Source organism: Felis catus, chromosome E3, assembly GCF_018350175.1.
Source record: "Felis catus isolate Fca126 chromosome E3, F.catus_Fca126_mat1.0, whole genome shotgun sequence".
In the NCBI taxonomy this organism is placed as follows: domain Eukaryota; kingdom Metazoa; phylum Chordata; class Mammalia; order Carnivora; family Felidae; genus Felis; species Felis catus.
The window spans coordinates 16248778-16265847 of NC_058383.1; the positions used below are offsets into that span (position 1 = coordinate 16248778).

Below are 17070 nucleotides of genomic sequence, written 5' to 3' on the forward strand. Positions count from 1 at the left end.
CTCAATATAAGCAAAATGATTCCTGATATTCACTTCCCCAGATCTCTTGCACCTACTTCACCTACAGCCTTCCCCATTCTTTCAGTTGGGGAGGCCAAAAACTTGAGTCACTTTTGGTTTTCTCTTTCATTCACACTCCACGGTCGGTCGTTCAGGAAATCATTCTGTCTCTGCCATCAAGATACATTCAGAATCTCACCATTCTCCCTACTTCCACTGCTACCCCTAGTTCAAGCCACCATTTAAAATGTAAGTCAGATCGGGGCACCTGGGTGGCTTGGTTGGGCGTCCGACATCAGCTCAGGTCATGGTGTCACAGTTTGTGAGTTTGAGCCCCACATCGGGCTCTGTGCTGACAGCTCAGAGCCTGGAGCCTGCTTCAGATTGTCTCCCTCTCTCTCTCCCTCTCCCCTGCTCTGCCTCTGTCTCTTAAAAAAATGTTAAAAATAAAAAATAGAAAATGTAAGTCAGATCATGCCCCTCCTCTGCTCAAAACCTTTGAGTGGATCCCACCTCAGAGTAAAAGCCAAGGTCCTTTCAGTGGCCCCTAACACCCTACTGATCCAGCCCCACGACCTCTGACTTCTCCCACCAGGCAGTCCCTCTCCTCTGTTCCAGCCAGTGTCTGTGCTGCTCTAGTGCATGCCAGGCATGACCCTCCCTGAGGGTCTCTGCTGTAGCCATTTCCTCAGCGTGGTGGGATCCTCTTCCAAACACTGGCTAATTTTATCACCCCTTTTTGCTTAAATCTCAGCTTTTCAGCAAGGCCAACTCCGACCAGATTTAATACTGCATATTGCCCCTCCCAGCCCACCCTCAGAGTCCTATCTCCATTACCCCCTTCTACCTTCCCCTCCTATAGCACTTATCAACTCCTACCATATCATGTAAGCTACAGTATTTTATGTTTTAATTGCCAGACTCCTTTCACTGGACTGGAAGCTTCACAAGGGCAGGGGTCACGTTTTGTTCATGATATTATTTTAGGTGTCTGGTGCTTGGCACATAACAGAAACTTTGTTGACGTGACTAAAGACTATAGCCTAGTGTGAGGCAGGCTGCATTGTGAAATCCAATGACTTAATTAGGACAGAAATTCCTTTTCCCAGAGTAGGTGTATTCTGAAAGAGCTCTATTTTAGTTCGTTGCTCTGTGCTTTTCTGAACAGAAAGCTCCTTTAAGAAAGCAACACAAGGGGCACCTGGGTCTCGGTTAAGCCTCTGACACTTGATTTCAGCTCAGGTCACCATCTCATGGTTTCGGGAGTTTGAGCCCTGCATCGGGCTCTGCACTGACAGCATGGAGCCTGCTTGGGGTTCTCCCTCCCTCCCTCTCTGCCCCTTCCCCTTCACACACATGTACTTTCTCTCTCTCAAAATAAAAAGAAAGCAACACAAAAAGAGAATAACTGTTTCTAAAAGAAAATGTCATTCTTGCACATTCTGGTGCTCACCAGGGGAAGGGCCCCTGGATGGGGAATTGGGTAGATGAGGCAATTTGGGGAGCCTCATCCAACTCATCCCACAACTGTGAGCTCAGTTGTGATGGTTAATTTTGTGTCAGCTTGACTGGCCTCAGGGATGTCCAGATAGCTGGTAAAACATTATTTATGGGTATGTCTGTGAGGGTGTTTCTGGAAGATCAGCATTTTATTCAACAGAATGAATAAAAGACCCCTCCTCATTAATGTAGGTGGGCATCACTCAATCTTTTGGGGGCCCAAATGGAACAAGGTAAAGGAAGGGCAGATTCACTCTGCTTGAGCTGGGATGTTCACCTTCTGCTCTCAGATACTGGAGCTCCTGGTTCTTGGCCCTCTGACTTTGGACTGGAAGTTAAGCCATCAGCTCTCCTGATTCTCAGACCTTCGGACTTGGACAGAATTATACCCCTGGTTTTCTTGGTTCTCTAGCTGGCAGATGACGGACTGTGGGACTTCTTGGCTTCCATAGCCGCAGTAGCCAATTCCTGTAAGTCTCTTTTTGTATATGTGGGTATCTAGATATCCTATTTGTTCTGTTTCTCTGGAGAACCCTAATAAGCCCAGTGAATGATAGAAAATTCCTGACTTCTGCATGGTTCACTTTAAGTCCACACAATTTGTTAGTGAAAAGTCTGTTCCCAGCAATTTTTTTCCAGTTCTGAATAGCTAGATCATCTTTACTAGTATTACTAATTCTACCATTTTTCTTTATACAGTTTAGAAAGCAGTTTCATATAAACAGTTCTTTCACTCACATCCTACAAACATGCTCTGAGCATCTAATCAGTAGAATTGTTAAAATGCATGTTTTTAGTTTAGTTTAGTTTTTTTTTTGAGAAAAGTGGGGGTTGGGGCAAAGAGAGAAACGGAGAGAGAGAATCCCAAGCAGGCTCCACACTGTCAGCACAGAGCCCGACCTGGGGCTCAATCCCCTGAACCATGAGATCATGACCTGAGCCAAAGTCAAGAGTCAGATGCTCAACCAACTGAGTCACTCAGGGGCCCCGAAAATGCAGGTTTCTATGCCAGAGCTCATTATGCCCTCTCTCTCCTACTGCTTTCTGTGGCATTAAGAAGAGCCAGTTACAAAATTCAGAGCTGAAGGGATGTTAAATGTCATTGGGTTCCACCTCCCCGTTTTATAGGTTAAGGAAACAGAACACCAAAGAGGGAAGTACCTCATCAAGGAGCAGTGCATGGACTTGAAAGGGCCTGTTCTTCTGACCGCTGCCCCAACCCCCCAAACTCCATGCACTGGTACACAAAGCCTGTTTCCCAAAACACCTTGTTCAATGGCTAGTTAGAAGCTGGTGAGCTTATTTAATATTTTGCTGTAGAGACTCACATATGCCCACTTCACAGGGACAAGCTATTTTTCAAGAGGTACAGGGTCATTCTTAGCACAAGTTCATAAAAAAAAAGACTGCAAACATGTCATATGTGAAAATCAAGATGTTTTATTGACTTTTATATGTTCTTGGAGAAAACCATTCACATGTAAAAGTTTGACATTTGATATGAGAATTATTCACACTTTATTTTACACATAAATTCTTTAATTTGGGGGTCAGACCTAATTTTTCACTTCAACAGGACTTGCACATGATTACAGTCACAAAATTGGCACACTGTATTAAAAAACTAAATCAGAGCTAGACAAAGTAGGCAGCTTTATTCCAATTTAAATCTCAACATGCACCACCCCTCATACATAATCTTGGAAGTATCTGCTGTGAGCTTACTAAAATATTAACTACAGAATGTCTGAGGTCACAAATGATTGTTTACAAAATAAAACCTCTTTTCTTAATGCTACTCAATTTGTTATAGAAAAATATACAAATAAAAATTAGTGCTATTCAAGGCATTCATTTCAGAATCACATATGACACATTATTTCCCCTCATATAAAGCCATCACAATATACTAGGTAAAGACTGAGTTACTGATTAAATGTACCTTAGCAACCACTACCAGCTTAGTAATGACACGTCATTTACTATGCTGACCAATTAAACAGGAGAGAGAATTAAAACACTTTCAGGTATCAGGTACACTCAGAATTTGTTCCTGGTCTGAGACTCAGAAATAACTGCTAGAGTAACATGACAAAATTTATATTTCTTCCTGATACAAGAAATTTGCCTAAAAATCTGTAATTATAAAACAGATTTGCTTTTTATAAAGAAATTGCTAACTTTTTTTTTCATGGTTAGATTCCTATTTGGAGAGGATTCAAATTTTAATTTGGGACCTCTTTTCCCAGAGGGTGGGGAGGGGTGGCTGGTGGTTGGTATAAGGTATATTTGAGGACTGTTAACAATCAAACTGTAATAGTTTCCTTTCTTGTGATTATGTAAATTTTAAAGAAAAGAGGTCTCTCATAAGCTATATACAGCAGTTTACACTTCAGTGTTTCTTTTTCACTTGATATACAATTAAAATTAGTTTATGACAAATACTTGTCACATAAATTTATGTAGGCACATCTAAAATCTGCAGCTTTACTGGAGGGGTGAGGTCTTCAGTGGGATCATGATTCTGGATTCCATTTCCTGAATAAGTGGGACTGAAAACAAGGATCAAGATTACCGTGCTTGTTCTTTTCTAAACAGATTATGGTACATATACATTAACGAATATGTTGCTGAGAACGTTCAGAGGACATGTTGCTTAAAATCAGAATAGAGGGAAATATAGGACTGATCTCAGGGGCAGAAATGTACAAGCTAATGGTAGATCAATTAACATCCTATGAGATGTTATTAGATTAAAGCAGATTCTGTCTGGAGATGTGTTTCATTTGTAGGGAATTAGGAAAGTCCATGTTTTAAGAAAAATGGTGCTTTATCAAAAGGTTGAGAACTCTGAACTAAAATAAAGTTATATAGGGGCGCCTGGGTGGCTCAGTCGGTTGGGCGTCCGACTTTGGCTCAGGTCACGATCTCACCCTGTGTGGGTTCGAGCCCTGCATCAGGCTCTGTGCTGACAGCTCAGATCCTGGAGCCTGCTTGTCTCCCTCTCTCTCTGCCCTTCCCTACTCACACTCTGTCTCTCTGTATCTCTCAAAAATATATAAACATTGAAAAATTTTAAATAAAGTTGTATAAAATCAAATAATACTGCATTTGACTATACTCTGTAAAGGAAAAGATACACGGTACTTCAAAAACTGTCACTGTTGAATAAAATAGGCCTCTGGAAACTAATGAAACTGTAAGAACAGGCAACAAAGTCACATGCAATTATATGGTGTTTTGAACTAAAAGACAAGATAATACTTATTTTCTAGAACAAACTACTCTTTGATTTTTGTTAGTAGTATATGAGCTTAAATGTACCTGAAATGCAACATGATTGGTACTTATTACCTGTGTCAGTATTTCTGGGTTGTATTCAGCCCAACTGTTCTTACAAAAATCAAACAACCAGGATTTCATAGCATACATGCATGCAGGTATGCATGCGCATGCACAGACATGTACATACAGAAAGTCAAAATGTCAATTTTCAAAATTTTTAATTGCTGTATTAAATTATAATGTTTTTGGGAACAGATAATTTTGATGAGAAAGGGAAAGCTTAGGAAAAAATTGTATAATAAATATTCAGAAAATATAGAAAAATACAAAAAAAAAAGGTAATGATGTGAAGTTTACATCATGCAAGGGTCTGAAACTGTACCAGACAACGTACATAGTTTTTTTTGTTTTTTTAAGATTTTTTTTTTTTTTTTGCACCCAATGTGCGGCTCGAACTTACAACTCTGAGATCAAGAGTTGCATGCTCCACTGACTGAGCCAGCCAGGCTCCCCACAAACATACTTGAAAGAATGAAAATTCCTTATTGAAAAGAAGTCATGCAACTATTAAAGAAAAATCTGACTAATCTTCATCCCCCCAAACTTATGATTCACCATCCTAGAGCAACATACTATTTAAAAAAAAAAGTACAAGGGGCACCTAACTGGCTCAGTCAGAAGAGCATGCGACACTTGAGCTCAGAGTCGTGAGTTCGAGGTCCACGTTGGGTGCAGAGATTACTCAAAAATAAATTAATTAATTAAAAAGTAACATATTAGCTTTAGGGTGAAAGAACATAAAACAGTAAGATGAGAAGAATGACAAGTTTTATGTCTTGAAAATGTTACCTGTATAATACACCAATTCTTCCCAGCCATGTTTATGCCATGCTGCATTCCGTATATCTTCCCTGGTCTGAAGATCCTTGTAAGCTGAAAAATAACCACACGGAAGAAACAAGACTTAACCCAAACACACTGTCCTGCATTCCACTAGCTATGTCCAACAAGTACTGATTCAGCTGCTCAGCTGGTTTTCTCAAAGCAACTACTGAGGGCATTTAGTACTAAGCTGGGATAATTGTGAGTTGGCTATTCTGAGAAAAATTATGTTAGGCCTTGTGAGAGAAGCAAATAAACAGATCTTTAAATTTTACAGTCTAGTGGATTCAAGACCTACCTTTCAAACAGAGGCTCTTCAATAATGTTAAACTCATAACCAGAAACTGTCAGACTATAATTAAGCAATATTCAGTTTTGTTCAACATTTCCAAAGCACTACAATTATCTGGGTGAGAGACTGTGTTCAATGCAGTGGAGAACAAAAAGACAAGTAAAGACAAGGTCAACTGTTGAGCGCTGTGGAATACTCGAGAACAGAGCCCACAGGAACAGGGAGGAGACTGGAGAGAGGTGTCTGGAAGGTGTGATTTGACCAGGTGGGTCGGGCTCAGAGGTTGAAAAGAATGTCACTGACAGATAGTAACAGAAGACAAAGGCATGCCAGGTGGAGAGAAGAGCATGGTCAAAGGTATCACAGTCCTTGGTGTCACATGGCACAATTCAGGTATCTCATCTGGGTGCCTTGGTTGCCAAATCCCAGCCTGGCAAGATCCTTCCAACTACTCACCAGGGAAATGCCTCTTGACAGGGTCAGACAAGATTAAAAGGACAAGAATCAGGGCTTCTAGTTTCTCTATTCTGGGACACACACCCTATTCTTCACAGGGCTTCTTTCTCCTTATGAGAAGACCTACCCTTGTAGGTATAGCAACTTAATCACCTAAAGATAAAATTTCCCTCAACTAGTAATAGAGTATAAATTTAGTACCTAAAATTGTGAAGAGGCTGAAAAACAGAAGGGAAAGAAATCTTTTACCTCTTACCACCCAGAGCAAAACAATTTAGCATTCATATGATAAGCAGCAGCATCCAACTGAGGGCAGGTGCATGGCCAGTGCACTGTGTGGTGACTCCCCCTTGCAGGGAACAGGTTGGAAAGGGCTGTGTTCTTTTTTTTAATTTCAGTTTTTTAATTTTCTTACTTAAATTTTTTTTAATTTGGTAAAATATGCATAGCAAAATTAACTTTTAACCATTTTAAAATGTACAATTAGGTGGCATTAAGTAATTCACAATCATCCCACTTTATTATCCATCTCTGAAACTTTTTCACCATCCCAAATTAAAACTCTGTATCCACTGAACACTAACTTCCCATTTTCCCCTCCAGGCAGCCCCTAGGAGCCTCTACCCTGCATTCTGTCTCTGTGAATTTGCCTATGCTAGGCACCTCATGTAAGCGGAATCTAATGTTTTCAAGGCTCATCTATGTTGAAGCATGTATTGGCATTTCGTTCCTTTTTATGGAAACAATGTTGTATTATATATACATACCACATTTTGTTTATCTGTTTATCCATCAGTGGACACTTGGGTTTGAGGCTTTTTAAAGGCAGGAAGCACTTGGGCATGTTCATATTACTGGGGAGAGGGAGCCCACAGATGGGGGTGGTGGAACAGATGGAAGGGGCAGGGCCTGAAGGAAGGTGAGGAAGGAATGGCATCAAGTGCGAGGGTAAAAGGAAGAGGTGCTGTGTTGTAGAATGACCTGCTTTGAAAAAGCCTGAAGTGCCCAAGTCTGAGCCTGGTTCAGTTACTGACGATTCTAGGTGATTGATTTATCATTTGTGAGGCACAGGTACCTCATTGTGGTTTGTAGTGGTGAGGATTAAAGAGAATGATGCAGAAAATAACACGCTGGAGGTGCCTGATAAACATGGTTCTCTAAAAAATGTGGAAAAGTGAGGGTAAGTTTTTGGGGCAGGCTACTGAGAATTCATCTCTGCATATCTCGATACTTTTTCCTATATAATAGGGTAGTGGACATTTGGGACATTGACTGGGGACAACAAAGGAAGGTAGAGAAGAGTACTGCCTAAGAAAAGACACATGCTGCAATCTGGCCGCTCTCCAATGCCAGAGCACCACACTGTTCCTGGCTTCTGCGTCTCTGCATGGAGGAGCATCTTGGTGAACTCCTTGTCAACTGCTGTTGTGAAGCCTTAAGTCCTCCCCATGGGACAGAGTTGAGGGTCTATGCTCCCCACAGCTTCTGTCAGAGCTCTGCCACTTACACCCGCCAGTGCCTGTCTGCTCTGTCACCCGTGAGTCCCTATCCAGACACACTGGAAACCCTGACATGAGTGGAGTGGGGACACGGCTTGCCCTCTGCCTGAGAGTCAAAGCACATGGCAACCCTGACCATCAAGTTCCTGTGCTCACATACCGAGGGTGTCTGGGAAGGTGCGCAGGAGCCAAGCCTGAGGGGAAGGTGAGGGAAGAGGTCTGACTTTTCAGTTTATATCCTCCAGACAGACCACATAATTATTTAAAAAACAAAACAAAACAAAACAACTTCACCCCTACCTTCAACCCATAAAGGTTAAATTATGTTTAGCATAATCTCTAAAGGCAGGGACATATGTTTTGAAGATTTGTTCCCAAATCTATTATATTTGACAACTCTGATATTTATGAAGTCAAATCCCAGTTAGCTAGAGAACCAAGGTCCCTAGGACAACGTTGCACCTGATACTCGTGGGAGCATCTATCATTTGGTGCAGGGTTTTCAGTTGCTTACACACCAGGGAGGCCCAGTGTGTGCAGCTGAGATCAGCAACTGGATGAAGCAGTGATTGGTGGAGGTGAGGATGGGGGTCTCTTCCCCAGACCCTGATGGTGTAAAAACTACTTTTCTTGCCTCAAGTTATCTACTTCAGACTTAGGTCCTCAGCAGGTCTCTTAACATTTAGCCAGTCTGCACTATTTGTAGTTTTCTGACCACTGTTTATAAAAATTCTCATATCTCCATCACTGTTCTAGCCCTTCCTGCTTGACTTTACCTGCAACCTATTTAGATCCAAAAGTCTAGCTCATATTCACCTTTTACTGATTTTCCTCAACTACATGTAAGTTTATATCCCTTTCAGCGCTGGGAGTGCCCCGAATATAACTATGTTACTGATCACACACTGCCTCATGGCATATCCCTTATGTTGTCTTAATCCTTCATTAGCCCTGTCACTTATCTTTGTAAGCCTGCCACGCTAACACAGCAGGCTCTCAGGGTGCAGCACGTGGTGGGACTGAGCAGTCAAACAACATCTCAGTTTATTAATATGGTCTGGAAATGATTTCCACTTTTCATTTTTTAAACTTTAATAAATAGGGGTGCCTTGGTGGTTCAGTCGGTTGAGCAATGGACCTTGGCCCAGGTCATGATCTCACAGTTCGTGGGTTCGGGCCCCACGTTGGGCTTACTGCCATCAGTGCAGAGCCGGCTTCAGGTTCTGTTCCCCTCTCTCTGCCTTTTCTCTACTGGTATTCTCTCTCTCTCTCTCTCTCTCTCTCTCTCTCTCTCTCTCTCTCAAAATAAACAAACATTTGAAAAAAACCCACAAAAACTTTAATAAACATACAGACGTGCCCAGAATGTACCAAGCTATTACTTAGACCTAATTCCTGTTCTTAGCAGGGAGACAGACACAAATAGCCACAATGTGACGACCTACATGATACTGGGCTCTGGGGGTTCAAGAGGAGAGTGACACTCATTGGGGGGGGCGAGGGGGCACACCTGAGTCAGGCCCTGAGAGATACTAAAATGGTGCCAAACAAAAGTGGGCAGGGTTGGAAAAGTACACAGAGAAGGGCCTCTGGACAATGTAATCAGACACAAGGTAGGCAGCGAATGAGTGTGTGGGGAGGTGTCTCTCTGGTAAAATGCAGGATTGTCTCTGAGGAGTCATGGGAAGTGTCTAGAAAGGGACAACAGTTTTACCATCTTCCCTCTCCCACGGCTGCCTGTTCCTTTCACCACTATTCCCACTCCCACGTCAGCTGCTAATGTGCCACAAATCTACGGGCCTTTCACTGCTGACCTCTTTCCTTGTAGATAGTTCATCACTGTTGACCTCTTTCCTTGTAGATAGCCCAGCATTTACTTTCCATCTATGATGTTTGGATTTGCTATGGTGTTTAAAGTTACTGACTTGAGATGTGCTTTATTGCCTAGTTTAACTTATTTGGTAATGAACCCTGAAATCCCAGTAACACAAAAATGAAGGAAAAAGTACATACCCCAAAGATGATGCACCATATATAGCTGCCCAATCTGAGAGAAGAATCCTCCAACTGCTTCATTACCATCCTGTCTGAAGCGAATTGCACGAGCCCTGTAAGGGACAATGACAATGTTCAGATACTGAATCAGGTACATTAAAAAGAATCAGATTTTTTCTATCCTCAGAGCAAGTTGTTCAATATGAAGACTGTTTTTTAACTACCAAATGCAATCGAATGTTATTTTAATATACAGAACCTATATAAGATGTAAATGTACTTTTCTGTAACTAGAAGAGTCATTTTTAGGGGAAATGGACAGTAATGACTAAACAAAATCAATGTTTCAGAGTACATGGTTGCACTCCTGATTCTTGACATAAAGTCAAGAAAATTGGCAGAGGATAGGACCTGTCAACTTAAACAGAATTGCTTCTCCAAGAACCTGCTGAGGGAAAGTGAGGAAAACCTGGATATTAGAACACTCAAGATGCCAAGAGTTACTCTATCTAAGGGAGACAGGGGCCACCACTGGAGAGTGGGGTTTAAGACAGAGGAGAAGGGAGCACACCCCCAAAGCAGCTGCAGACCATGATTTCTGGGAGACACATGAGCTCTCTAAACTCGAAGGGAGATTCTTCAACCTCTTGGACAGCACATGGAAAAACATGAATGTGGAGCTTCCTGCTGATATACCATCACTATCAAAACTGGAACTGCCTCGTGGTATTATAATAGTGTTGTATGGTGACAGAAGGTAGCTACACTTGCCCAATCACTGTGCTATACACCTGAAACTAATTTAACATGTGGGTCAATTATATCTCAATAAAAAATGAAAGAAAAAGATTCTGCCTCTTGTTTTTTTTTCCCCCTTACCAGAATGAACCATCAGGAAAATGAGTACCAAATGGCATTCCTATGTGTGGGAGAATATGTGTGTGTGTGTGTGTGTGTGTGTGTGTGTGTGTGTGTGTGTGTGTGTATATGTCTGTGTATAACATGAAATTCTGATTATCTTGAAAAAGAAAACCAAAGCTGGAGGCATCACAATCCTAGACTTCAAGCTATACTACAAAGCTGTAATCATCAAGACAGTATGGTACTGGCACAAGAACAGACACTCAGGTCAATGGAACAGAATACAGAACCCAGAAATGGACCCACAAACGTATGGCCAACTAATCTTTGACAAAGCAGGAAAGAGTATCCAATGGAGTAAAGACAGTCTCTTCAGCAAGTGGTGCTGGGAAAACTGGACAGCGACATGCATAAAAATGAACCTGGACCACTTTCTTACACCATACACAAAAATAAACTCAAAATGGATGAAAGACCTAAATGTAAGACAGGAAGCCATCAAAATCCTCAAGGAGAAAGCAGGCAAAAACCTCTTTGACCTTGGCTGTAGCAACTTCTTACTCAACACATCTCCGGAGGCAAGGTAAACAAAAGCAAAAATGAACTACTGGGACCTCATCAAAATAAAAAGTTTCTGTACAGCGAAGGAAACAATCAGCAAAACTAAAAGGCAACTGACAGAATGGGAGAAGATATTTGCAAATGACATATCAGATAGAGGGTTAGTATCCAATCTATAAAGAACTTATCAAACTCAACAACTAAAAAACAAATAATCCAGTGAAGAAATGGGCAAAAGACAGGAATAGACACTTCTCCAGAGAAGACATCCAGATGCCCAACCAACACATGAAAAAATGCTCCACATCACTCATCATCAGGGAAACACAAATCAAAACCACAATGAGACACCACCTCACACCTGTCAGAATGGCTAACATTAACAACTCAGGCAACAACAGATGTTGGCAAGGATGTGGAGAAAGAGGATCTCTTTTGCATTGCTGGTGGGAATGCAAGCTGGTGCAGCCACTCTGAAAAACAGTATGGAGGTTCCTCAAAAAACTAAAAATAGAACTACCCTACAACCCAGCAATTGCACTACTAGGCATTTATCCACGGGATACAGGTGTGCTGTTTCGAAGGGACACATGCACCCCCATGTTTATAGTAGCACTATCAACAATAGCCAAAGTATGGAAAGGGCCCACATGTCCATCGATAGATGAATGGATAAAGAAGATGTGGTATATGTATATACAATGGAGTATTATTCAGCAATCAAAAAGAATGAAATCTTGCCATTTGCAACTATGTGGATGGAACTGGAGGGTATTATGCTAAGTGAAATTAGTCAGAGAAAGACAAAAATTGTATGACTTCACTCATATGAGGACTTTAAGAGACAAAACAGATGAACATAAGGGAAAGGAAACAAAAATAATATAAAAACAGGGAGGGGAACAAAACAGAAGTGACTCATAAATATGGAGAACAAACTGAGGGTTACTGGAGGGGTTGTCGGAGGGGGGAGGGGCTAAATGGGTAAGGGGCACTAAGGAATCTACTCCTGAAATCATTGTTGCACTATATGCTAGCTAATTTGGATGTCAATTTAAAACAATAAAAAATAAAATAAAAGGAGATTTGAAAAGACAAAAAAAGAAAAACAAAACAAAATAAGTGAATTCATCAGTTGCCTTATAGAGTCAAGGTACAAATTCTAATTCATCTCTATATCCTAATTTAAAAAAATGGAGATTTTATAAATGATACTTTTAATGGTATAATAAAAAATGTTGAAAGGCTAGAAATGAAAAGTTTATAGGTCTTGTATATGGGATATTATAAAACATTGTGAAAATAAAAGAAAATCAAAAACACACAAAAAAGAAATTGTGATTAAATTGACTAAAAATTTGCACTTGTCTTAAACTTTCCTTTTAAAATTTCCTACTGCAAATGTGTCAGTTTCTTAAACACCTTCTTTCATATTTGTACCAACTACTTGATATTTAGTGATGCATCTGAAATCCTAAAACTATTTTTAGAAAATGTATGTTTCCCAAAAGCAGTTTTCTAGAATCAAAGTTAAAAATGAAAAAAGTGGCTTGAATGATACAGGGAGGTCACCCAGAAAAGCACAGCTGGAGACCTCCCACCACAGACTACCCAGTAAATTTACATCAACACGTTTTGGCCTAAAGTCTGTCATCAGGGTGTCAGAATTGACAGGACTTGGGAAGATAGATTCATTATAGTTAATTTAGTTAATTTAGAAGAGTTGGGGGCATATGAACAAGGATATCAATCTACTAACATCTACCGTGAGACAGTACTCTTGGGGGACAAGATATCTATCTGAGTTGGCTTGACCAGTACATTTTTGTCCTGGAGGAAAACTTCATAGCAACTGAATTAGAACATCAAGGAAGCAGCGGGGTATAGGATCAGAGCAAGGACAACCGCAGTGGGAGTGATAAAGCCAGCCTCCTTAAGATCAATTTGTACATCTCAGCTCTCATACCCATAAGCTCAACTCTGAGGGTGACCCAAGCTTTTAGGCGCTTTTGTGGTGAAGGAGGGATCTCTTGCTATTGCTCCCATGGGCTACCCCTAAATGATATTAAATTCTTTAACCTTTATATCTAGAATTAAGTGATTGATAGCTTCACAAAAATTACAAATCTGATTGGTAAATTATTGAAATTAAGCAGATCACTTTAATGTGCATTCTAACTTAGAGGTGGGGAAAAACTGTCTTTCATTGATAGTGATAAATATTCAGGATTATTAATTTCATTATGAATTTTTCTAATTCAGTTACAGTAGGCAAAGAAAACGTACTTGCCTTAGCCTCGTAATAATCAGAAGCATGTACTGAAGAGGAGATCACCATCTTAAATAGTTACCTATATGCCAAAATATAAATTGAATGCTGAGCTGTATTTATAAATAATTTTTTAAGTAACTGAAGAATAAATCTCAGTACTTCCTTGTGAAGGCCACGGTGGACAAATCTTTTTTTTTTTTAAGTTTATTTATTTATTTATTTATTTATTTAGACAGCAGAGTGCATGAGTGAAGGAGGGGGTGTGTGTGTGGGGTAAGACACAGAATCCTAAGCAGGCTCCACACTGTCAGCTGAACTGACAGTTGTGGGGTTCAAATCCACAAACCAGGAGATCATGACCTGAGCTGATAATAAGAGTTGGATGCTCAACTGACTGAGCCACCCAGGCACCCCCATGGTGGGCAAGTCTTAATTAGTAACATGCAAAAATAGAAATAATGAATGATCCTATTCTGTGGGCAACTAAATTATTACATTTATAAGGCCCCTCCCTAAAAAAGGTCCCTTAATAAAATGGTGCCTATAGGTACTAACTGTATAACACTATACAATTAAATATGTATTTCTTAGTTTTCAAATTAAAAAAAATTCTAAGTTGCATTATGTAGCCTTTGATGACCCAAGAAGAAAAGATTTATTAGAAATATGAATCATGGGGGCACCTGGCTGGCTCAGTTGGTGAAGTGTGCAACTCTTGATGTCTGGGATGTGGGGTCAAGCCCCATGTTGGGTACAGAGATTACTTAAAAAGAAACTCTTAAAAAAAAAAAAGAATCACAGAGCCATTTTTTGGATCTAGATCTTAGAAATTATGTAGTTCAAAGCAAGAAAGTTCAAAACGGAAAATAAAAAGAACACATGGAAGGAAATGGATAGTGCTTTCGTTTAAATCAAGGCTAGCACAGCAGACCCTCAGACTAAATCCCCTGCTCTGTTGCTTGTTTTGATGGCCCAGGACCTAAGAATGATTTCTACATTTTTAAATGCTTGAAAATCTAATCAAAAGAATATTTCATGATACATGAAAACCATGACATTCAAATTTCAGCAACCATAAATAAAGTTTTGTTGGAACACAGCCATGCTCACCCATTTACAAATAGCTCACGGCTGCTTGCACACTAAAATAGCAGAGTTAAATAATCGTTATGGACCCAGAACAGTCCACACAGCCTAAAATATATTTTTTTTAATGTTTTATGTTTTAGTTTTATTTTTGAGAGAGCCAGACAGAGAGAGACAGAGCACGAGTGGGGGAGGGGGGGAGAGAGAGAGAGAGAGAGAGAGAGAGAGACAGAGACAGAGACACAGAAGACACAGAATCTATGAAGCAGGCTCTAGGCTCCAAGCTGTCAGCAGAGAGCATGATGCAGGGTTCAAACCGGTGAACCATGATATCATGACCTGAGCTGACATCAGACGCTTAACTGACTGAACCACCCAGGCACACCAAAGCCTAAAATATTTATTATTTGTTCCTTTACAGAAAAGGTTGCCAACCTGATTTAAATAAAATATTCTCTATTCCTAATTTTTAAAGTGTTTCTTATTAGAAATTAGTGTCTCTAGGGGCGCCTGGGTGGCTCAGTCAGTTAAGCGTCCAACTTCAGCTGAGGTCATGGCCTCATGGTTTCTGAGATCGAGCCCCGCGTCAGGCTCTGTGCTGACAGCTCGGAGCCTGGAGCCTGCTTTAGATTCTGTGTCTCCCTCTCTCTCTGCCCTTCTCCTGCTCATGATCTGTCGCTCTCAAAAATAAATAAACTTTTTTTTCTTTAAAGAAATTAGTATCTCTAATAAAATAAAACTGGTATTCAATATTTTCAAATGACTTCTGAACATGGATTAAGATGATTTTTAAACTGTCTTTTAAATTATGATTTAAAACACTCTGGCCACCTAGATTTTTAAAATATCAATACTTTACATTTTCTCGTATTTGTTTCAGACTGAACACCACAGAAACAGGTGAAGCTCCCTTTGCATTCTCCTCCCCACCCCCACCCACCCTCCCCCATGAGTTACATTCTGGAAGCAGTTACCTCTTTTGAAGACATGTCTTCCTGTCTATGGTTTTGTATTTCTACTTCATATGTATGTATCCATGAACAACAGTTCTATCTTTTCATATAATTGTTATATACAACTTGTTTATAGGACTCTTTTGTTACATCATTTAAAAATTTACCTAAGGGCACCTGGGTGGCTCAGTTGGTTAAGCCTCCCACTTTGGCTCCGGTCATGATCTCACGGTTTGTGAATTCAAGCCCTGCGTCCAGCTCTGTGCTGACAACTCAGAGCCTGGAGCCTGCTTTAGATTCTGTGTCTCCCTCTCTCTGCCCCTCCCCCATTTGCGCTCTCTCTCAAAAATAAATAGACATGAAAACAACTTTACCTAAAAAGACATCACGTTGTACACATTCTTTAACTAGCTCTTTCTCTTGAACTTGGTGTTTTCAATGCTTATCCATATGCAGATCTGTTTTACTTTAACCACCATATAAGATTCTACTGCAGAGGCGTGCCTGGGTGGCTCAGTTGGTTAAGCGTCCACCTTTGGCTCAGGTCATGATCTTGCAGTTCATGGATTTGAGCCCCGTGTAGGGCTCTGTGCTGACAGGTCAGAGCCTGGAGCCTGCTTCAGATTCTGTGTCTCCCTCTCTTTCTGCCTCTCCCCCTGCTTGTGTTCTCTCAAAAATAAACATTAAAAAAAAAAAAAAGATTCTACTGCATGAATATATATAATCTATTCCCCTCAGGCACAGAAGTTGTTTACAAGTTTGGCAACTGGCCTTGGCAAAGACCTTTTCTTCTTATGTAACCACTAGTTTCTGCCCTCTATTCAACATTTACCAACCACCCAGGATGTGCCAGGTCTTGTAGACAGAGTTGTAGAACTAGAAACTAGAGACTCCACTGGGGTGACAAGTGCTCTAACAGAGGCATGGGGGCCGGGTATTTGGGGTGCAGAAGCCAGACACCTATTACAGCCTCAACTATGTTATATTTATCAATGTCCTCTTTTTAAATTATTCTTGGTTTCATGGTATAAATTCTCTTTGGTAAGGTGTGTGCATCATTAGCAGCTTTACTGAGGTATATTTTACATCCTGTAAAATATCACTTAGGTATAAATATACCTAAATCACTTAGGTATAAATATATATACATTTATATATTATATATATATATATACATATATATATATTTAGTAAATTTACAGACTTATGCAATCATCACAATCCAGTTGTGCTAAAAGATCCCTTGTGCCCATCTACAATCATTTTCTGTTCCCAGCTCTAGCCCCAGGAAACCACTGATCTTTCTGTCTCTATAGATTTGCTTTTTCTGGATATTTCATACAAATGGAATCACAGAATATGTGCTGCTTTGGACTCTTTCACATAGCATGTTATTGAGGTTCACCTATATTTGTAGTGCATATCAGC

At 40.4% G+C, this 17070-nt stretch overlaps 1 protein-coding gene across 1 annotated transcript in view; it reads right to left on the reverse strand.

Moving 5' to 3' along the window:
* Positions 1-2920: 2920 nt before the first annotated feature.
* NIPSNAP2 (nipsnap homolog 2) overlaps positions 2921-17070 on the reverse strand; it is a 40026-nt gene continuing 25876 nt past the window's right edge. Inside the window, exons 8-10 of the mRNA XM_023246264.2 lie at positions 9928-10022; positions 5635-5718; positions 2921-4052 (exon numbers count right to left, since the gene is read on the reverse strand). Coding sequence (XP_023102032.1) covers positions 3988-4052; positions 5635-5718; positions 9928-10022 — 244 coding nt within the window. The 3' untranslated portion in view covers positions 2921-3987. The remainder of the gene's footprint in view (positions 4053-5634; positions 5719-9927; positions 10023-17070) is intronic.